This window comes from Cibotium barometz, chromosome 51 (assembly GCF_041138505.1).
Source record: "Cibotium barometz isolate CiBa-2024 chromosome 51, ASM4113850v1, whole genome shotgun sequence".
NCBI lineage: Eukaryota > Viridiplantae > Streptophyta > Polypodiopsida > Cyatheales > Cibotiaceae > Cibotium > Cibotium barometz.
The window spans coordinates 31,420,503-31,439,739 of NC_141096.1; the positions used below are offsets into that span (position 1 = coordinate 31,420,503).

General features: G+C 45.4%; 1 protein-coding gene across 9 annotated transcripts in view; it reads right to left on the reverse strand.

Annotated features, from left to right (window-relative positions):
• Positions 1-402: 402 nt before the first annotated feature.
• Positions 403-19,237, reverse strand: part of LOC147609528 (GTP-binding protein Obg/CgtA) — a 68,754-nt gene continuing 49,919 nt past the window's right edge. For all 9 annotated transcript variants that reach the window (XM_086787611.1, XM_086787606.1, XM_086787608.1 and 6 more), the window contains 4 exons: positions 16,922-17,030; positions 16,742-16,824; positions 16,391-16,453; positions 403-1,511 (listed from right to left, as the gene is read on the reverse strand). In XM_086787611.1, coding sequence (XP_086643737.1) covers positions 420-1,511; positions 16,391-16,453; positions 16,742-16,824; positions 16,922-17,030 — 1,347 coding nt within the window. In that variant the 3' untranslated portion in view covers positions 403-419. The remainder of the gene's footprint in view (positions 1,512-16,390; positions 16,454-16,741; positions 16,825-16,921; positions 17,031-19,237) is intronic.

Below are 19,237 nucleotides of genomic sequence, written 5' to 3' on the forward strand. Positions count from 1 at the left end.
GATACCACCTTATCTAGAATTGGGAAAATCTTTTTTCTTTCAAGATATATTCATAGTTCAAACCCTGTACCTGCACTGTTTAAAAAAAACTTTAGCACTTGGGCTAGAGCCTGCTGGCAACAATTTTTCATGTTTTGTGCATGCATTTGAAACAATGAGCCCTTCAACCTATTACAAGCAAGATAAAGTACTAACACTCATTAGACTCCTCAAGACTACACAAAAAGTTGAGCTTGTTTTCTAATGCTAACAAAATTGCTGAACTTGATTTCTAATGCTAACACAATTGCTGCTCCAAAATGAGCATCCAAAATTGCTAACCTCAACTGCCCTCTGTGCTAGGTAGTCTATGAGATAATTATACTCCATTTCCTAACCCTTTACAGGCCATGACATGTGTATGCATATAAAGCCTCTTATTAGTACTCTTGGGATGTTACAAGCTCTCGTAAAGCCACCCTAAGCTCATGAATTCCTTGCTCTAGAACAGCACAGACAGGAAGAATTTGCATAGAAGGTAACCTGCTCTTCAGCTCTTGGAGTGACTCTACAGCTCCCTTCTCATCTAGTTTTGTAGCAACGATCAAGGCAGGCCTGTTAGATAGTCCAGATTGATACATTTCTAGTTCAAACTTAAGATCTTCATATTGAACCCAAGGTGGCGGACCTTTATTGTCACCAACACAAGCAGCCAGGTCTACAACAAAGGCGAGCACCTTCGTCCGCTCTATGTGTCTTAGGAAATCATGACCAAGCCCCACGTTCTTGTGGGCGCCCTTGATGAGCCCTGGGATATCAGCCACAGTGATCGAAAAGAAGTCTTCGAATTCAAGCTTGCCTAAGTTAGGCCTCAATGTGGTGAAAGCATAGTGCCCCACCTTCGGCTTCGCTCGTGAGATAGCGCCCAACAGTGTGCTCTTTCCTGCATTCGGAGCCCCAACGAAGCCCACATCCGCAATTGTTTTCAACTCCAGCACAAGAAAAGCTTGCGTTCCTGGGTGCCCTCTCTCATGTGCTCTGCTAGGAAGCTGCTTCTTAGATCCGCGCCCTCTAGCCATGGTAGCATTGCCACGACCGCCTTCTCCACCACAAGCCACGGTAAGTGTTTCTCCAGATTTGAGCAGCTCCGCCACAGCACTTCGTGTCACTTGCAATGAGTCATCTTTAGCAGAATCTTGCTCAGGCTCATCATCTTCAGTGTCGTCCTCGTCCATTTCAGTGCCAGAGCAATGACTAAACTTTTCGCTTTCCGTATCTGTGCCAGATCTGCCACTCCTGACATCTTCATCTTCATCAGGCTCTTGGACCAGATTTTTGTTCAAAACCTCTTCACCTTTCTCAGCAATAGTAGCAGAATTTGTGGCCTCTTCTTCCATTTGTAGGTTCTCAATTTCTTGGAGAACATATGAGCCACTCTCATCATCATTCTTAGTTTCAAGTAAGTCCTCTGGTAATGAAGGAATCTGACCGCTTACTAAATGAATGACTGTTCCCATGGGGACACGCACAATCTATGAACAGCAAAACATAAAACAATAATCAAACCGTGTACTTCTCTATGCATATCACACTCTTTTACAATGACTCCTCTTTCTCTCAGTCTCCCAAGCGACTTGACGCACACATTCTATTAGCAGCAAAACATAAAACAATAACCAAACAACACTCTCACTTACCCAATTGCACACACACGCACGCGCACACACGCACACGCACATGCACACACACGCACACGCTTCTCTACGCATATCACACTCTCTTATAATCACCTTGAAATCATGTCACACTTACCAAGCGCATACAAACACAAGCACATGCACATAACCAATATTCAGTTTCAAAACCCACTACTGGTTTTTTATTTACTTCAGATCCAACCGTAACTCTCTCTCTCTCACATCCCATGCCCCACATCATGATGTTCCAGATCTCGTATGTCCCACATCCCGTGCCCCAATACCAACATCAAAAGGGATCAATTAAAGGACCCCATGGATCCAAATAATTACAAGACTCTCATGATTGGCCATACAATAGACAAGATTTATGGGGGAGTACTAGAGTTTGAGTTCAGCTTCTTGGCATAGGGGCTTATTAGGCAAAAAGCATCGGGGCAAGCAGGCTTCAAGAGAAACTACTCTTCACTTGATCACAGCTTTACCTATGAGCCATCATAGAGGAGGTGAGGGCACAGATCAGCATGTATACTGCTTCTTTTCTGCCAAAGCCTTTGACTCTGTGCCTCGGTCCTGCTTATTGGGACGTGCAGGAGGTCCACTTTCCACCAGATATGATATGGGGCGAGGTAGCTTTAAATGAGGCAATGACTGGCAGAGCACGGGCACCAAGGGAGCTCTCTCCAGATTTTTGCAGCGCTATGAGGGTCAAACAGGGCTGCCCACTATCTCCCACACTATTTCGTTTGTATATTGATGAGATTTCACTCTTTGTGGACAGATTAGGGGGTGTCCGCTCACTACTCGCTCAAGCAGTGGTACCCATTCTATTATATGGAGAAGACATTGTTCTGATCTCAGACTCTGCACAAGGATTGCAGAGAATTTGGATGCATTGCAGTGGTTTTGTGATGAGAGAGACCTCATAGTCAATCTTGGCAAAACCAAAAGTCATGGTCTGCAACATTGTTGGTGTCACGTGCACGTCCATGCCATGGCCAATGTTCTATAGAAACACGTTTCATACGAGTTTGAAAAGTACGAAACGCGTTTTTTATTCATCCTGAATATTTTAATACCCTACAGCCTGTGACCCGTCACATCGTTTCGTACCTTTTCCGTGCGCGTTTCCCAAGGGCGGCCGCCTGTACGTTTTTGCCATTTTGTGTACCAGCTCGCCATCAAATCAGCGCGTGTGTCAGCCCACCTGCTCCTTGGTGTCCTTGGGCCTTGGGGAGGTCTTCTAAAGGGGTAATGTCTTGTTTTGCTTTATGTATGTTTTCTCTTCAAAATTCACGAAGCAGCACGTTTTGTTCTATTCCATGAATATTTATGGCATATCTTCCTCCCCTTGCTCTATTGAGGCCTAAGGCTACCTACCTTCTCTTCCCCTTGCTCTATATTGGCCAAGATAACAGTTAAATTCATGAATCATAAAATGAGATTACTTTATGTTATGTGTCGCACTTGCAGGGCCAACAATCTGCATTTATCCCCGCCTTGTAGGATGCCTTGAACAGGTAATTCTCTTTGGAATATTGTCACCTTCAAGTCTAGAGATGGTGACTCGGGCTCCGGAAAGTGGAAATGCAACTTTTGTGTAGATAAGCACCATGGCAGTGTCACCAAGCTGAAGGCACATTTGTCACAAACAAAGGGTTTTGGCATTGGGGCATGTAAGCATGTGCCACAAGAAATCTATGATAGCCTAAAGGCTTGGAAGGCCATGCAACTAGGTATCCCGCTCGAGGATATCCCCAATCTGGGAGAGCCTGAAGCACGTCAAAGTGTCTCCAAGAGGACTCGCACTATCGAGAGGAAGATACCAATGGTGATGTTGCAGGTGGTGTTGCCGGTGGTTCTAGCTCGGCACCTCGAGCCAAAAGAACCAAGTCTTCGAGTGTTCAAGAAAGGACATGTGCAGGCAGGGATGCAGAAGGCTGCCATGAAAGAGGCAACGAGGGAGTTGATGAAGTTGTTTATTCAATGTGGATTATCCTTCCACATTGTCAGGACTCCTCGATGGAAGAAGGTAATGAGAGCTATCTCCCACATTGGGTGTGAGTGGGATGGCCCCTCCTATGAAACATTGCACACTACTGAGCTTCGCAAGGAGCAACTGGCTGCGAAGATGGAGATGGAGCCTCTCAAGGCCACTTGGGTAAAGTATGGTTGCACTTTGCTTTGTGATGGATGGACATATGTGCAGAAGAGAAATGTGTACAACATTCTTGTGACCTCCTGCAAAGGCACAATGTTCATTCGTGCCATAGATGCATCAGTGGCAGGGACAGTGGTTACAGGGGAGTTCATTATGTCCCACATGTGCCAGGCAATCAATGAAATTGGTCCCAATAACATTGTGCAAGTGATCATGGACAATGGGTCCAATTGTGTATCTATGGGCAGGATGTTAGAGGAGGCGTACCCCAAGATTGTGTGGACACCTTGTGCAACACACAGCCTTGACTTGATGATTGAGGATGTGGGGAAGCTTGATTGGGTGAGCCATGTATTTTCAGCTGCATCTAGCATGGTGAACTTTGTCACAAAGAGGCCAAAGGTTTTGAGCATGTACAGGGCCAATAGTGATCTTGAGCTTCTAAAGCCCTCAAAAACTTGGTTTGCATATATGTTTATTGTGGTGGAGAGACTAGTGAGAGTGCAGCATGGCTTATTGCGCACTATTGTGTGTCGTGAGTGGAGAGCATAAGAGGACAAGGACGAGCCCGAGTCCATAGCATTCTCTCGTATGGTCATGAGAGATACTTGGTGGTAGGATGCAGAGGGACTTGTAAAGACACTTCAGCCCATGTATAGTGTCCTTCGGCTCACAGACATGGAGGGGAGTACCATTGGGCTGTTTTATGAGTTCATGGACAGAATTGGTGAAGCTCTCAATGATTGCACTAGTCGTCTGATAGGTGCTCACCCTTGGGCTTTAACTTAAGTCTTTGAGTCTTTCTCTTGAGTCTTCCTACAAGTTATTTTATAAATGTAGAGTCTAGATTTGTAGCTTTCTTGGTGCTTCCTATTACCTAAATCTTGATCTCTTATGTATGTCACATGTAGAGTTCAAGATATTAAGGAGATCTGGAATCGGCATGGGGATTGGTTTCATAGGCCAATCCATGCTCTTGCTCACATTTTGCATCCCCTTTGGAGGAATGAGGATGCAATATCTCAATGAGGAGCTAGAGTCAAAATGGACCGAGTACATTACCAAGTTGGTGGGACTCGGAGGTGATATACAGCTTATGAAAAAGCTCAAGAATGAGCTTCTCATTTACCGCAACGGTATCCACATGTTTGGGCGAGCTACTGCATTGCTCAAGGAGACACAGTTGGAGCCAGTGTCTTGGTGGGAGAAATACGGTATTGGTACACCCGACTTGGTAAGGTTCTTAAATCTTGTATCTTTGTCTCCTATTCTTTCAAAATCTACATTCAAATGCTACTCTCCTTTTGACTCTAACTTTACATTCTTTTTTGTACAATGTAGAGACCGAAAGCATTGAGAGCTCTCTCCCAAGATTGTAGTTCAGGGCCTTGTGAGAGGAACTGGAGTACATGGGCTCTTTTTCACACGAAAAAGAGAAACAGACTCTCCACGGCACAATTGGAGAGGCTTGTCTTTTGTCATTGCAATCTCCGATTGAAAAGGGTCATCCCATTGAGCCTCGCCAAGTGAATCTAGATAAGATTGATATCATGAAGTGCAAAGAGATTCCCGAAATTCCTCAGGAGGAGAGAGACATCTATTCTATGCTCTATGAGGAGATCATGGCTCTGGCTCACACTACACGATCTTCTCGAGTGGCTAGTACTAGTGGTGCAGCCCGCACCTCTAGAGGATGAGGCATTTGAGGACTCGGTTATCGGCAGTGACCCTGAGAGTGAGGCTACAGAGGCAGAGGATGTAGATGAGGATGACCATGAGGATGCAGATGAGGATGAGGATGAGGATGCAGATAACAGCTACCAGCATCATTTTATTTGGACATGTTATTTAGTTTGATCTTGGATTTTGAGTCGTGACTCATCACCCACATGGTGATCCTTTTGATTTCTGTTTAGTGATTTTTGTTTAGTCATCACCCACGTGATTTGTGATATCATCATATCATCTTACATGTATTTTGTTTTTATTGAAATGAATTCAATGTGGTCTCTTATAAGCTATGTCAACAATCATAGGGATGCTTTTCTTTTGTATATTTCAAGCTAAAAATATACATGCTTTTTCTATTTTGTATGAAACCCGTTTCATACCTGTCGTTTCAGAAACGCTTGGCAACACTGACCATGGCTAATCTTCAGCATGAACAGTATAAACCCTGATTAGGATAGCAATTAGGACAGCATTTAGGACATAACCAACATCATCATCAACAACAACAACATGGAGGGCATGAGTATCCAGTCGGTAGCCAGTAGAGGACTTAGGTGGCCAGGTGCTCAATAGTTGGCCAACAGCACATGGACAGAACAGGGAAGTAAGCACAGCATTTAAAGATAATTTTATGAATATTTTGTCCAAAACAAGCCGACAGCAACAACAAGTGGCCGACCAGTGCCTCAAGCATATATATATATAAGTTTAAGCCATCATTTGCATTCAAGCATTCATCATTCACATCATTGCAAAAGCATAGAAGTCACATCATCGCAGAAGCATAGAACTCACATAGAAGGCTAGAGGTCACTCTATTGGGTGAAAAGAAGCAGGGGGGAGAGAGCTTGAGCTCTTGCAAGCACACACACTCACAAAACCCTAAAAGAGAACACACAAGGTGAGAGGCTGAAAATCTTCTTCTTCTTCACACAACACTCAACACATCATATACAAAGATAAGAGTACACACACATATGAAAAGGTACTCAACCAAATACATACTAGGGTTCTCTATAGTGTGAACCCAACTAAATGAGCTAGCACTGTAACTATGCCAGTCTCTAGAATGGCTGTCACACAGCCTGTCATCCCACTAGCCGCATATCACCCATGATCTCACCAATCATGCCAGTGGTGTAAGCGTGGGCCTATCCCCCAGGTGGGTGATCAGTGTCCACCGCCTCACTAGATGAGCTCGATATCTCAACATTCCCCCTCGAGCTCAACTCCACCTCATGTACACCAAGCGAAGCCCTGAATTTGCAGAGCTTCTCTGTACCCAAAGTGACCTAATCACCTCAATGCCAAAGAAATATATGAGCTCCCCAGATCCTTCATCTCAAACTTCTGTCTAAGCAAGATCTTTACATCAAAGATCTCTGCATCATGGTCCCCCGTAATGATCAGGTCATCTACATAGATGACAACAAGCACAACTCCTCTATCACTGTGTCTCACATACAGCGAGAAATCTGCATTGGCTACATGAAAGCCAATAGTAACAAGATATTCAGAAATCTTGTCAGACCATGCTCTTGGTGCTTGTTTTAAGTCATACAAGGCTTTCTTCAACCTGCAAACATGCTCAGGGTGACTCACATCCTCATAACCAGGTGGCTGCAATATATTCACCTCTTCCTGCAAATTCCCATGCAAGAATGCATTCTTTACATCTATCTGATGTAAAGACCATTGCTTTGACGCAGCCGCTGCTATCACAACTCTCACTGTTGCCATCTTGGCAACTGGGCTGAAAGTTTCCTCATAATCAATGCCATATGTCTGCACATATCCTTTGGCTACCAATCTAGCCTTGTACCTACTTATGCTTCCATCACTGTTATGTTTTACTTTATACACCCACTTGCATCCAATGGCTTTCTTGCCTTCAGGCAATTGCACTAAATCCCAAGTCTCATTTCCATATAGTACATCCATCTCCTTATCCATAGCTTTCTCCCAACACACATTTCCAACAGCCTCATCGATGCATGTGGGCTCTACAACCTGTACAACTTTTGCCATGTATGCATAGTGATGTGCCACATAACCATCATAGGTAAACCTCTGCACAGGATTCTTCACTCTCCCAGATCTTCGCAGCTTTGCATTCCTTTACACCAAGTGTTCTCATAGCTGGTATCCCAAGATCCTCATCAAGGCTCATCTTTGAGCCACTAGACTCTCCATCAACATGAGAATGCCCTGTAGAAATGTCAGACATACTAAGGGGCTCAATCACTTTCTCTTTGCCTTTATGTGATGTACTAATCACATTTACAGGACTGGTATTATGACGCAGCCTGCCACCCCATGGTCTATCAACTGAACCACTAGATAAGGACTCTCCTAGTCCACTCAAAGACTGTGATTGCTGACTTGCATTCTGTGCAATCACATTTCCACTCACATCAGCCCCAACACCTTCTTTTTCAACAACATACCAGCTGCTCATCTCATCAAAAACAACATCCCTGCTTACCCTCAACTCACGTGTAGCAGGGTTATAACACCTGTATCTCTTTTGCTCAAGGGAATACCCAATAAACACACATTTTTCAGTTTTTGGATCCAGCTTAGTTCTCATCTGGCACATGCACATGTGCATCCAAAGACTTTCAGATGAGACAAATCAGGTTTTTTGCCAGTAAGCCTCTCCTTTGGAGTTACATCATGTATGGCTGCAGTTGGAGTCCAATTCATGATGTAAACTGCTGTAGAAACAGCCTCAGCCCAATAGCTATGCGGCATATTCTTCTCTCCCATCAATGCTCGCACAATCTCAACAACGAGCCTGTTTTTCTGCTCAACAACTCTATATTGCTTCGGAGTGTATCTGCATGTAAACTGTCTCCGAGTACCATTCTTCTTCAAAAATTCAGAGAACACATTGGAGAAGTACTCTCCCCCTCCATCTGACCTTAGGCACTTTACATATTTCCCTGTTTGCTTTTCAACCATAACTCTCAAATTCTGAAAATGAGTGAACACCTCACCTTTCTCCTTCATGAAGTATACCTCTTGTGTGGTCATCAATAAATGTCACATAATACCTGCAGCCTCCCATAGACATGGTCTTCGTAGGACCCCATACATCTAAATGCACAACATTTCTGCTCACATTTCTGTCACGTGGAAATACATGCTTTGTTTGCTTTCCAAATTGGTATGCTTCACATATTTTCTGCATACCTTCAACTTTAAACTTTGGCAGCCCTGTCACAATTTCTTTCGTCTGCATAGACTTCATTCTCTGCACATTCACATGTCTAATTCTTTTATGCCAAATGTCTGTGTCTGAACCATTTGCAAACATCGCAGCACTCACTTCAGGCATGTTTACATTCAATGTAAACATTCTGCCCACTCTGTTGCCTTTTGCAACCAACCTGCACTTGTCTTTAAAGTCTTCAACATAACAACCATCAGGGTTAAACCGAACCTGCAAACCCTGCTCAATCATCTGGCCAACTGAAACCAGATTCTTTGTTATGTTCGGAACATGAAGTATATCTGCAAGGTACTTCACTTTGCCATCCTGCATAGACAATGGCACATCTCCCACATGGGCAATTGGATCAGCATTGTCATCCCCTGTTTCCACAAAACCTGGTCTTTCAAGGTTTTTCATCTCCTTGAACCACTCCCCATGACTTGTCATGTGGTTCAAAGCACTTGAATCAACGTACTATACATCATCTTTATGTGCTGCTTCAACATTTTCAGACATCGCAATAACGACATGTTGCATAACAAACAACCTTTCATTATCCTCATTGTTTCTGCTCGAGGATGCATAGTTGTTTTGTTGCAATTTTTCATTTTGCATGTCAGCTTGCTTCTTATAACAATCTGCCTGCACATGTCCAGACTTACCACAATAAAAGCATCCACGTGTATCATTATACTGCCTTTGCTAATTTCCACAACATCTTTGACTTCCCCTGCCTCTGAATTCGCCTCTTCCACCTGCGTGTTGTTGTTGTTGTGAATTCTGGGACTGTTGTTGTCGATGCTGCTGGCCATAATTTCGATTACCTGTTCGGCCACCTCCTTGGCCGCGTCCACGGTCTCCTCTACTCGTCCTCTTGTTGAACTTGTGTAGAAGGCCTGTTGCTCTGAACTGTTTTTGTTTTGTGAAGACTGTTGGTCTTCACCCAAGCTCTTCTCTTCTATAATCAACATAGACACCAAATCTGTGAAATTGGGAATGTTTTCCCGAGTCTGAATAGACATCTTGAACGCCTTGTATTGTGGTCCGAGACCACGTAGACAGACTTCCACCTTATCATCATCATCTACTAAAATACCAATAGATGCAAGGGATTCCACAATACCCTTGATCTTCTTCAACTGTATCTTTCGTGCCTTGGTATTCGTTTCATAGAGTTTTACCAAGGTATCCCACGCCTCCTTGGGGGACTTGGCATCCTGTATGTGCCCAATCATGGTGTCTTATATACTGATAGAGAGCCAATACATAACTTTTCTGGCTCCTTGGTTTCAATCCTTGAACTCTTTCACATCTGCGGTAGTCGGATTGATCTCTGGTATCTCCGGTGCCTCTTCATGCTCACCTTCTATGTAGTACGAGTAACCCTTTCCCATCAGGAAATTTGTCAACCTGAACCTCCAAAAAATGAAAGTTGTTCTTATCAAGCTTCTCAGCAACAATCTGGTTTATGCCATCATTTGACATCTTGCCAGACACACAAATCTACCAGAAACAGCACTCTGGTTTGTCCTGCACAAACTGCTGTATTTTCTACAACGGTACTGTACTACACTCAAATGTCACAACTAGTGACCTCAATGTACATACATACACCCAATGGCAACTGTTTGACCTCCTTGCAGCACACACAATGTCTGCACAACTAATTTGTCTTCCTGCAGTTCTTAAACAGAGTTCTGCATAGAATCGATGACTTACCCGCAGTGCTCTAAATCGCCTGCTTTCCGTCAAACGGAGGTCCTAACGCGCCCGAAAAATTCTGTTCGATAGGACAGTATAGTTGCCCTGTAGCTATACTCCCGCGAAGAAAGCTCCTCAATTAGAGATCGTTTGCCGGTGCCTCCCGTAGAGCTCCCGACAAGGGTGTAGTCGCCAACACAAATAGGGAAGAGTAGATGAAGCTCTTACCCTCGTACCGCTTCCTGTGCTTCTCTTGCTTACAGCTCAGCCCTTAGCATAAACCAGGGTCTGATACCATGAAAAGAAGCAAGGGAGAAGAGAGCTTAAGCTCTTGCAAGCACACACACTCACAAAACCCTAAAAGAGAACACACAAGGTGATAGGCTGAAAATCTTCTTCTTCTTCACACAACACTCAACACACCATATATAAAGATAAGAGTACACACACATATGAAAAGGTACTCAACCAAATACATACTAGGATTCTCTATAGTGTGAACCCAACTAAATGAGCTGGCGCTATAACTATGTCAGTCTCTAGAATGGCTGTCACACAGCCTGTCATCCCACTGGCCGCATATCACCCATGATTTCACCAACCATGCCAGTGGTGTAAGTGTGGGGCCTATCCCCCAGGCAAGTCATCAGTGTCCACCGCCTCACTAGATGAGCTCGATATCTCAACATTGGGTAGACCAAGGGCCTGACAGATGTACAGACATTTAAGTCACCTTTTTTTCTTTTCCGAAAAATTCACCTTTTGTACCATATAATAAAAGAAAACCCTGACACCAACTATCTCTCTCTCCTCTGTCTTAATCATGTTTAATCAGCATCTTGTTCTTAATCAGTCTTAGGACTGAGGATCTATGCAGCAAGGATTCCATGCATGCAACATTGGTATCAGAGCATTCAAGCTCAGCCACTAAGCAAGTCCCAAGGAGGTTCACATATCCATTAGAAGAATGCAGTCAGGGTAGCAAATGGAGTGGTCTGCCAATAGGCGAAGCTAGAGGAAAGCATTCTCTAGGGGTATGTACTCAAAACCAGTACATCATTAAGCTCTCGTATCAGTTCCAAAGGCCTAGCAACATGCATGATCACTTCCGACAAGTGACCCACCACCGTTGTGTCAAGGGAAAGGGATAGTAGGCATGGGAACAGTAATGGAACAGTTGCTCAGTTCTTCAACAAGACTTGGAAGTGGAGATCAGAAGTGAAAGGTGTTCAGAAAAAGTGTCAAAGTCAAAGTAGAAAGTCAGAAGTTTAGAAGTCCAGGGAGGAAGGACAACAGAGTGTCCATCCCGTCATCAAGTTTAGCAGGAGGGGATGTCACATGCCATGGCTAATCTTCAGCATGAACAACATAACCCCTGATTAGGATAGCAATTACGACAGCATTCAGGACATCATCATCATCATCATCATCAACAATAACATGGAGGGCATGAGTACCCAGTCGGCAGTCCCCAGACATAAATTGGCAGCCGGCAGGGGAGTCAGGCAATAGGCAGCCACATGCTAGACAATTTGCCAGCGGCACATGGGCAGAGCGGGGAAGTAAGCGCAGCATTTAAAGATAGTTTTATGAATATTTTATCCATAACAGGCCAACAGCAGCAGGAAGTGGCCAATCAACACCTCAAGCATATATATAAGTTTAAGCCTTTATTTGCATTCAAGCATTCATCATTCACATCATTGCAGAAGCATAAAAGTCAATAGAGGTCGTGTATAAGGCCAGAGGTCACCCTATTCGGTAGACCAAGGGCCTGACAGATGTACAAACATTCAAGTCACCTTTTTGTACCATATAATAAAAGAAAACCCTAACACCAACTATTTCTCTCTTCTTCTCTGTCCTCTGTCTTAATCAGTTTAATCAGCATCTTGTTCCTAAGCTTGCAAGCTTAGGACTGTGGATCAGTACAGCAAGGCTTCCACGATGCAACAATTGGGCTAGGGTTTGGAGCAGCATCTACACACACACACACACTCCTCAGGGGTGAAAGAAAGAAAGTTGTATTAACGTCTACAAAAGGCCAAAATGACCTATGAGACCAAAAGGTTACATCATGTCCATGAAATACATCATCATGGGTACTAAAAATAAAAATCAAAGAAACTAATAAGAGCTGAAATGTCAGATCTGATCCCAAAACAAAAAGTGTGCAACTCTCATATCACCATAAAATATCCCGCATAGGACGTTACAACATGGCACCCAATGTAGTAAAGCTGGGACGGCAAGAGAAAGTCCTATGGTGGTGGGAGATGATGGCTCTGATCCTTCTGTAGTGATGCGGGCATGGGCGGGGACCACGACGTCGAGGGCATCGGGCTTTACGTAGCTCAATGGCTCTGTCTAGTGTCACTCCTCTCGGTCGAGCTCCCGCATCAGCCTAAAGGTCGGGTGTAGTGGGTGAATCTGCCCCATGGATTGAGAGCTAGCTTGCTGTCGCCCGCACGGAGATTAGATCCATTGAGGAGAGGAGGGTGTAGTACAGATACCATCCCAGAGCTTCATTCTGGAGTCAGGCCGGCAATAGAGTCACAGAGGATTTCTTTGAGATAATCGGCCCACACAGGAGGAGAGATGGTATTCGCAGGTCGTGTGGCCAGGATGGAGCTATAGTTTCTAATCCCTCCCATGTGACAGCCATCACTACAGATTTCTTTTGATCACTTCTCACAGGTGCCCTATTATCCCCACAAGTGATGGACACGCGTGAGAGGGTCTGGTAGCACACGAGAGAGGTGGTTCGTCCCTCTCTTTGTTCCTTTTTATTGACTCCATTCACTGCGGAGGAGTAGGCGGAGGTGGTGTGATGGCACTACCCAGGGGCAAATGCCCGGGGGCGGACGGGCTTCCAATCTCTTTCTTTCTTCGTCACTGGAACCTCATGGAAGGCGGCGTTCGAGCTGCCTTCAATGAGATTATGCTCACAGGTGCTATGCGAGAGAGGCTCTCAGAGGGTTTGATACACTTGATTCCTAAGGAGGGTGGTGACAGATTGGAGATCCGACAGTGGAGAGGGCTATTTGGGGAACTCTCCTAAAGCCGCTGCTGTAAAGAGGCCAGACCCCTCCTCTGACTCCTCTGATGCTCCCGAAATCCCTCCAACCTATTATGGGCTGCCTCCTGCAAGAAACCGCTAATCTCCCCTAGGCCAACATCCAATGTGCATGCCCCAGAGCCTGAGGTAAAGTCGAGTCCCGCCCATATTTGCTCTATCCTGTTGCAAATCTCGGGGTCCTGAATGAGGCTGTCCGTAATCCTAGAGCTGTCATGCCTCCAAGGGTCCTCTAGGGACAGAATAACCAGGGCGTGATCTGAAAAAGTAGTGCCTACCAAGATACCAATCATGCCCCCACGGCTGCAAGCCCACTCATCAACGTAAAACCTATCAAGTCTAGAGCAGGCTACCCCAAGATCTTGAGGGGCCCACTTGGAGACTCTGGCGGGAGAACCCTCACCGAGGAGGCAGCGATGGTCATCTCAACCGGCTTAGAGAAACGGTGAATCAAGCGGCGAATGAAACTCCCGGTTGCCTCCGCTCCGAGTCGGGAGCTTCTGGGGGTCGACAGGAGTGCTCTGGAGAGGCGGATGGAGGGGGCAAGGCGGGCTCTGATGCGAAGGATGGGGCTAAAGGAACTACTGCAGGTAAAGACAGGGGCGAGGATGGAGGAGGAGGGGGAGGGGGCGGGGGGTGGAGAGGCCGGAGAGGGGTGCTGCTGGGAGAGATCCATCGAAGAGGAAGACTGTTGGGAGAGGCTCACCGGAGGCTCAGTGGGGTCTACCGGCCTCACTGGGCACTAGGAGTCAGGGGAGGGATCTCGACGGGGAATCGGCCGCCAAATCGGAGGGGCCGGAGAGGTCCGCTTAGTGTGACTGGAGGGGGCCCATCACCAACGGGTGGGTGCTGTGATAAATGCTCAAAACGGTTCTTTGATAAAACGGAATCCTCCTGTGCTCTGCCAGCCTTGCGCGCACGGCGAAGGCGGTCAACCTTGGTGGTCGGCTGATGGCCCGGGCGTGGGCCAACAGTCCGCCACTCATAAGACAGTTGTGTCATCTGCAGCCGGAAGAACCTGGTGCTCCGTTGCCTGAGAACCTGCCTCTCTCTCTACCCCCTGGTAAGAATCTGAACGGGATACGAGGGGGGAACCACTAGGGGCGGTCTCACTAATGCCGAGGGCAAGCTCTAGCTAGATGGCCAATTTGCCTGCAAATGAAACATTGGCTTGGAAGGCCTGAATACTCCACTCACTAAAGGATGGGGTCTCCCCGGAGGCATGGGATAGATATAACATGTGGCACTGAATCCGGCAAGGCAACACAGATGTGGAGGGATGGAATCCCGACTTCCCGTGCAAGGGTCGAGGCAGCAGTGGAGGGGGATTCCATCACTCTCCCGATGGCACTACCAATCACCAGGAGAAGAGGAAGGTATTCCTTCCTAAGGCCTGGGAAGCAAACTGTCACTGGGAAGCCCGACACGCCAGCAATCGGGTCAGACGCAGGGTCGAAGCCGTGCCACCACCACGCAAAGAAGACGAGCGCCGTACGCAATGCAAGGGGGCTCAGCTGCATGACTCGGTCTGATGCCGCTAGCGAGTCGAACTCCACTTGGTAGTAGCCACGTCCTAGAGGGTGAATGTCTGTGATCTTCGCAAGCTCACCAATGCGGCTCGCCTGTAAAAGATATATACCTCAATGAATCTAGGAACAAGCCCAAATTCACCTCATAAGAATGTGCAAGTTATAACCTGGGTGGATTTGCTATCAGGACTCTAGTCTGGAGGAAGTCATTGAGACCTCTCTATGCTGGTCCTCAGGTAGGTGCAGCTGATCTGGGCCATAGTAGAGATTCCTTGTGTCTGCGGAGCTCCATAAGAAAGAGCCCCACGCATCTATAGTCTGGAAAACCCATGATCCTAGAGAGTGGTCCAAATCCCTCTCGGAAGAAGAGGAAGTGGAACCTCCCCCTGATCCATAGTATACTCGGCATCTGCATGTATATTTTGGCCTTTTGAAGACGTTAAATACAACTCTCTCTCTCTCTCTCTCTCTCTCTCCGCCGACATGACACGCTCCAATCCCAGAGGCCTGACATTCACTCCACCGTCAGATCGGTTATGCCGAGGCGGATATCGTCATTAGCTGATCACAGCATATCTCACTCTACAAAGGATCATCTGTTGATCACATGTACGGTCAGATGTTTTCATTTTGCTTTTTCTTTCAGTTTTCCATGGCTCAGTATATCCATGGTACCATTGTATTACTTTTGGTCTCACACGCCCTTGGGGTCTTCCGTAGACATTAATATAACTTTCTTTCTTTCTCTCTCTCTCTCACACACACACACACAATCATGCCTGCCCTGCATTTCAGGGTTTTCACTTGTGTTTTACAATTATGTTTGGAAGTTCCAGTTTTGTTCTGCTTTTTAGGCTTTCTCACTTGCATTTTAGGGTTGCTCTGTCTTTAAGTGTTTCCGACTTAAGATCACTCTACACTGACTCACTGATAACTCTTAAAACATGTTAGCCCTTAAAGCATTAGTCGAACCTCATCTGTATATGCCTGCTTAGTGGCCTTTTGGGGACAAATCATATACTTGCACACATATTATGCATGCTGATCTAGAATGACTGCAAGAGATGGAATACAAAAGTCAATTGATAGTAGCATAAGATGTCATAGACAAGAAATCCAAAGAAAAACATCCCTTTTGGTCCTATCAGCACTTAAATGTGGGTGAAAAGGAGAAAAACTCTTACAAGATACATATGCCCCTGCTCATATGCAAGTATCGGAAAAAAAAAAACTAGCATCTTTTGAATTCAAAACTGATGATATGTGTTTTCATTATAAAATAAGAGCATGCAAGTGAACCTTGTCTTGTCCTCGACTTCCAACCCTTTTCTTGGAGGATCCTGTCCCACCATTCTTTGCATTCTGCAAAATGGTGCATAAAAAAGGACTCTCCACAATTAACTTCTTGTCCTTTTTACCACGTGTGCATGTGTTTGAGTGCATGCGTGTGTGTGTGTGTGTGTGTGTGTGTGTGTGTGTGTGTGTGTACATGCATATAGATACACACACACACACACACACACACACACATATATATATATATATATACAATATGACCTTGGCAAATATCTTGACATTATGCTATTCTCTATTTCAGATCGTTGACACACAAATCTAACACAGCACAATAACAGGAGAGATAGAATTTACAAAGTGATGCTGGAGATGACTAAAGTCCCAAAACTCCTCAGAGCATTCAAAAATAACATCTCCGCCTCTGCCTCCTCGTCCACCTGTGAATTTCATTTGCATCAGTACTCTAAAGCACCACCAGCAATGGAGGTATCAAAGATTGCCAAGCCGCAACTCAGCACACAGAAAGAAGATTACCGTCAGCTTCACCATGTCGATCATGCCTGCTCCTTCTAAAGCTGGTGCAGCCATCTCCTCCATCACCTCCCTTTACATGCACGCGTCGTCTGTCAACCATCTTGCGCTCCTGTTGTCATCTACAAACTTCTCTTAATATTATTCTAGAAACAAAAATTGCATTAATAGAAAGCAAGGTAGCCATTCAAGAACATTGTAACATTCACTCTAGGATGCCCACTCGCCCCTACACTCTTTGGACTCTGTATAGATAAATTGACAGCAGATGATGTTCATTCTTTTGGAGTTATTTTGGAGGATCGTGGTGATTAGTCTTTGTGGTATTTACCCTTTGTGGTGCTTTGTGATTTGTGACGCCATCAACATTATTACTTGCTGGTTCTTCATGATGGGTTCTTCATCGACCTCGTGGACAATGACCTCCCTACTCAAAACAGCAGCATTCAACTCCAGCAAAGATCTTGTGATCGTGTACTATGTGATATAACTCCTTTGTGATGGTACTCTTTGTGTTGGAACTATCTTTGTGATATACCCAGTGGACATTTTGTTCGATATGAGTCTATGATCAAGCACACTGTGCAAGGTATGGATGCTTAGATCAAGAGACTGTTAAAAGATCTAGGTGATCTAGCATCCATCTGTGCATGTGAACATTAGTCTAGGTGACAATAGGCCTTATCATTTGATATAGTCATGAGATATAGACATGAAGTCTAAGGTTGCTTCCCTTGTGTAAGTGGCCAATTACTAAAGGGGAGTTAACCTAGGATAGATCTAGATAGGGCTAGTTGGCATGCCTGTAACATGCAATGGAATTATGCATAGATGAAAGGACTTGTCACACAAATTCTCACACCACCTTCTGTATCCTGAGTTTCATGAGTCTTTAGCAATCCACTTTAACACTTCAAGCTTTAAGAGAGAGAGAGAGAGAGAGAGAGAGAGAGAGAGAGAGAGACATCTGTACACAATATGGGGTCCCAATTACCCACTGAAGGAACCCCTCCTATTGCTAGAAGTATTTGCTTTATTTCTTTGACGAGAATGAATGCGGGACTGACTTTGACATGAGAATGAACCCGAACACAAGACCCTTGAAAGACCAAACGATGGGCTGACTGCACACTACTGTAGAAGCACCAAAGATGACCAATCTCGACGCCAATGCACTCTTCCAAGGGGCTGTAGGAGGATTGCAAACTGTGACTGAGAAAGTAGCTGTTTGGGGACTGTTTCTAGGGCTGAATATGCAGGCCGAGAGTGCTGCATTTTCTACAAGAGAAGGAATGATGGAAGAAGTTGTGTTTTCTGCAAGAGAGGAGCAGAGAGTGGATGCGCTTCAGCATTGGTGATGATCGATGCTTGATGATGCATGAATGAACAAGTGCAAGGTATGAGAGGGCTGGTCAGTTTGCTCAAGAGCAAGTCGGCTAGTCCTCATGATACACACGACTTGATAAATAGGCTTTATATGCTGTTTATAATGCTGCCGACTAGTCTATGCAATGGTTATAATGCTAAGCAAAGGGTACAGATGCTAAGAAAAGGTTCACATGCACATGAAGCAAATGCTACGCAATGCACACCATGATCTAAAATGCAAACCTATGGATTCTACTAACTGCTACATGCATGAATGATTTTCTTCAAGTGGGTTACGGGATTGGACTGACTAACTGACCTTCTATGGCCGAGGAAAGACCTACGTAGCTTGTGCCCAACATGTCCCGGACTGGGGCTTACAATGGGGCCACAGCATATGACAAAATCATATCCTAAAAGGTTCCTACGGATATACAAGATGCGCTGATAATGAGCCAGCTTGTCTCATGCACTACAGTGCAGAGTGCATGTGACATTTCCTCCTACTAGCTTGGCGGCAAGTTCATGGCTTCCAAGTAGTCCGCCAACAACTAGGGGTCCGCCATAGTGGATCTTGTGGACCCTCCACGAGCTGCTTTGGACCTACCTCGCCCGAGAGGAGTTACCTCAGACCGAGCCTCTGCACTCCAACGTGCCCGACGCCCTCGACCCCCCTGTCGGCCACGATCACCTCATCATCAGCTCCAGATCCAGGACATGCTCCACCGCCATCGAGCTACCTTTCCACGTGACATAGCTGAGGGAGACCTCTCGGCCATACTCGTCAACCCCATGCTTGACATTTTGGAGAGTGGTATACCATCTCTTCGGAGCTGATGTTGCTCCCATGTTTTTATGTTCTTAGTTTTCCATGACGAGTTTCCATGGACAGTTTTGTATCACCCCAGTGAGATAGCTATATTTATGTTTTCATTCTGTTTTATTTTCCAT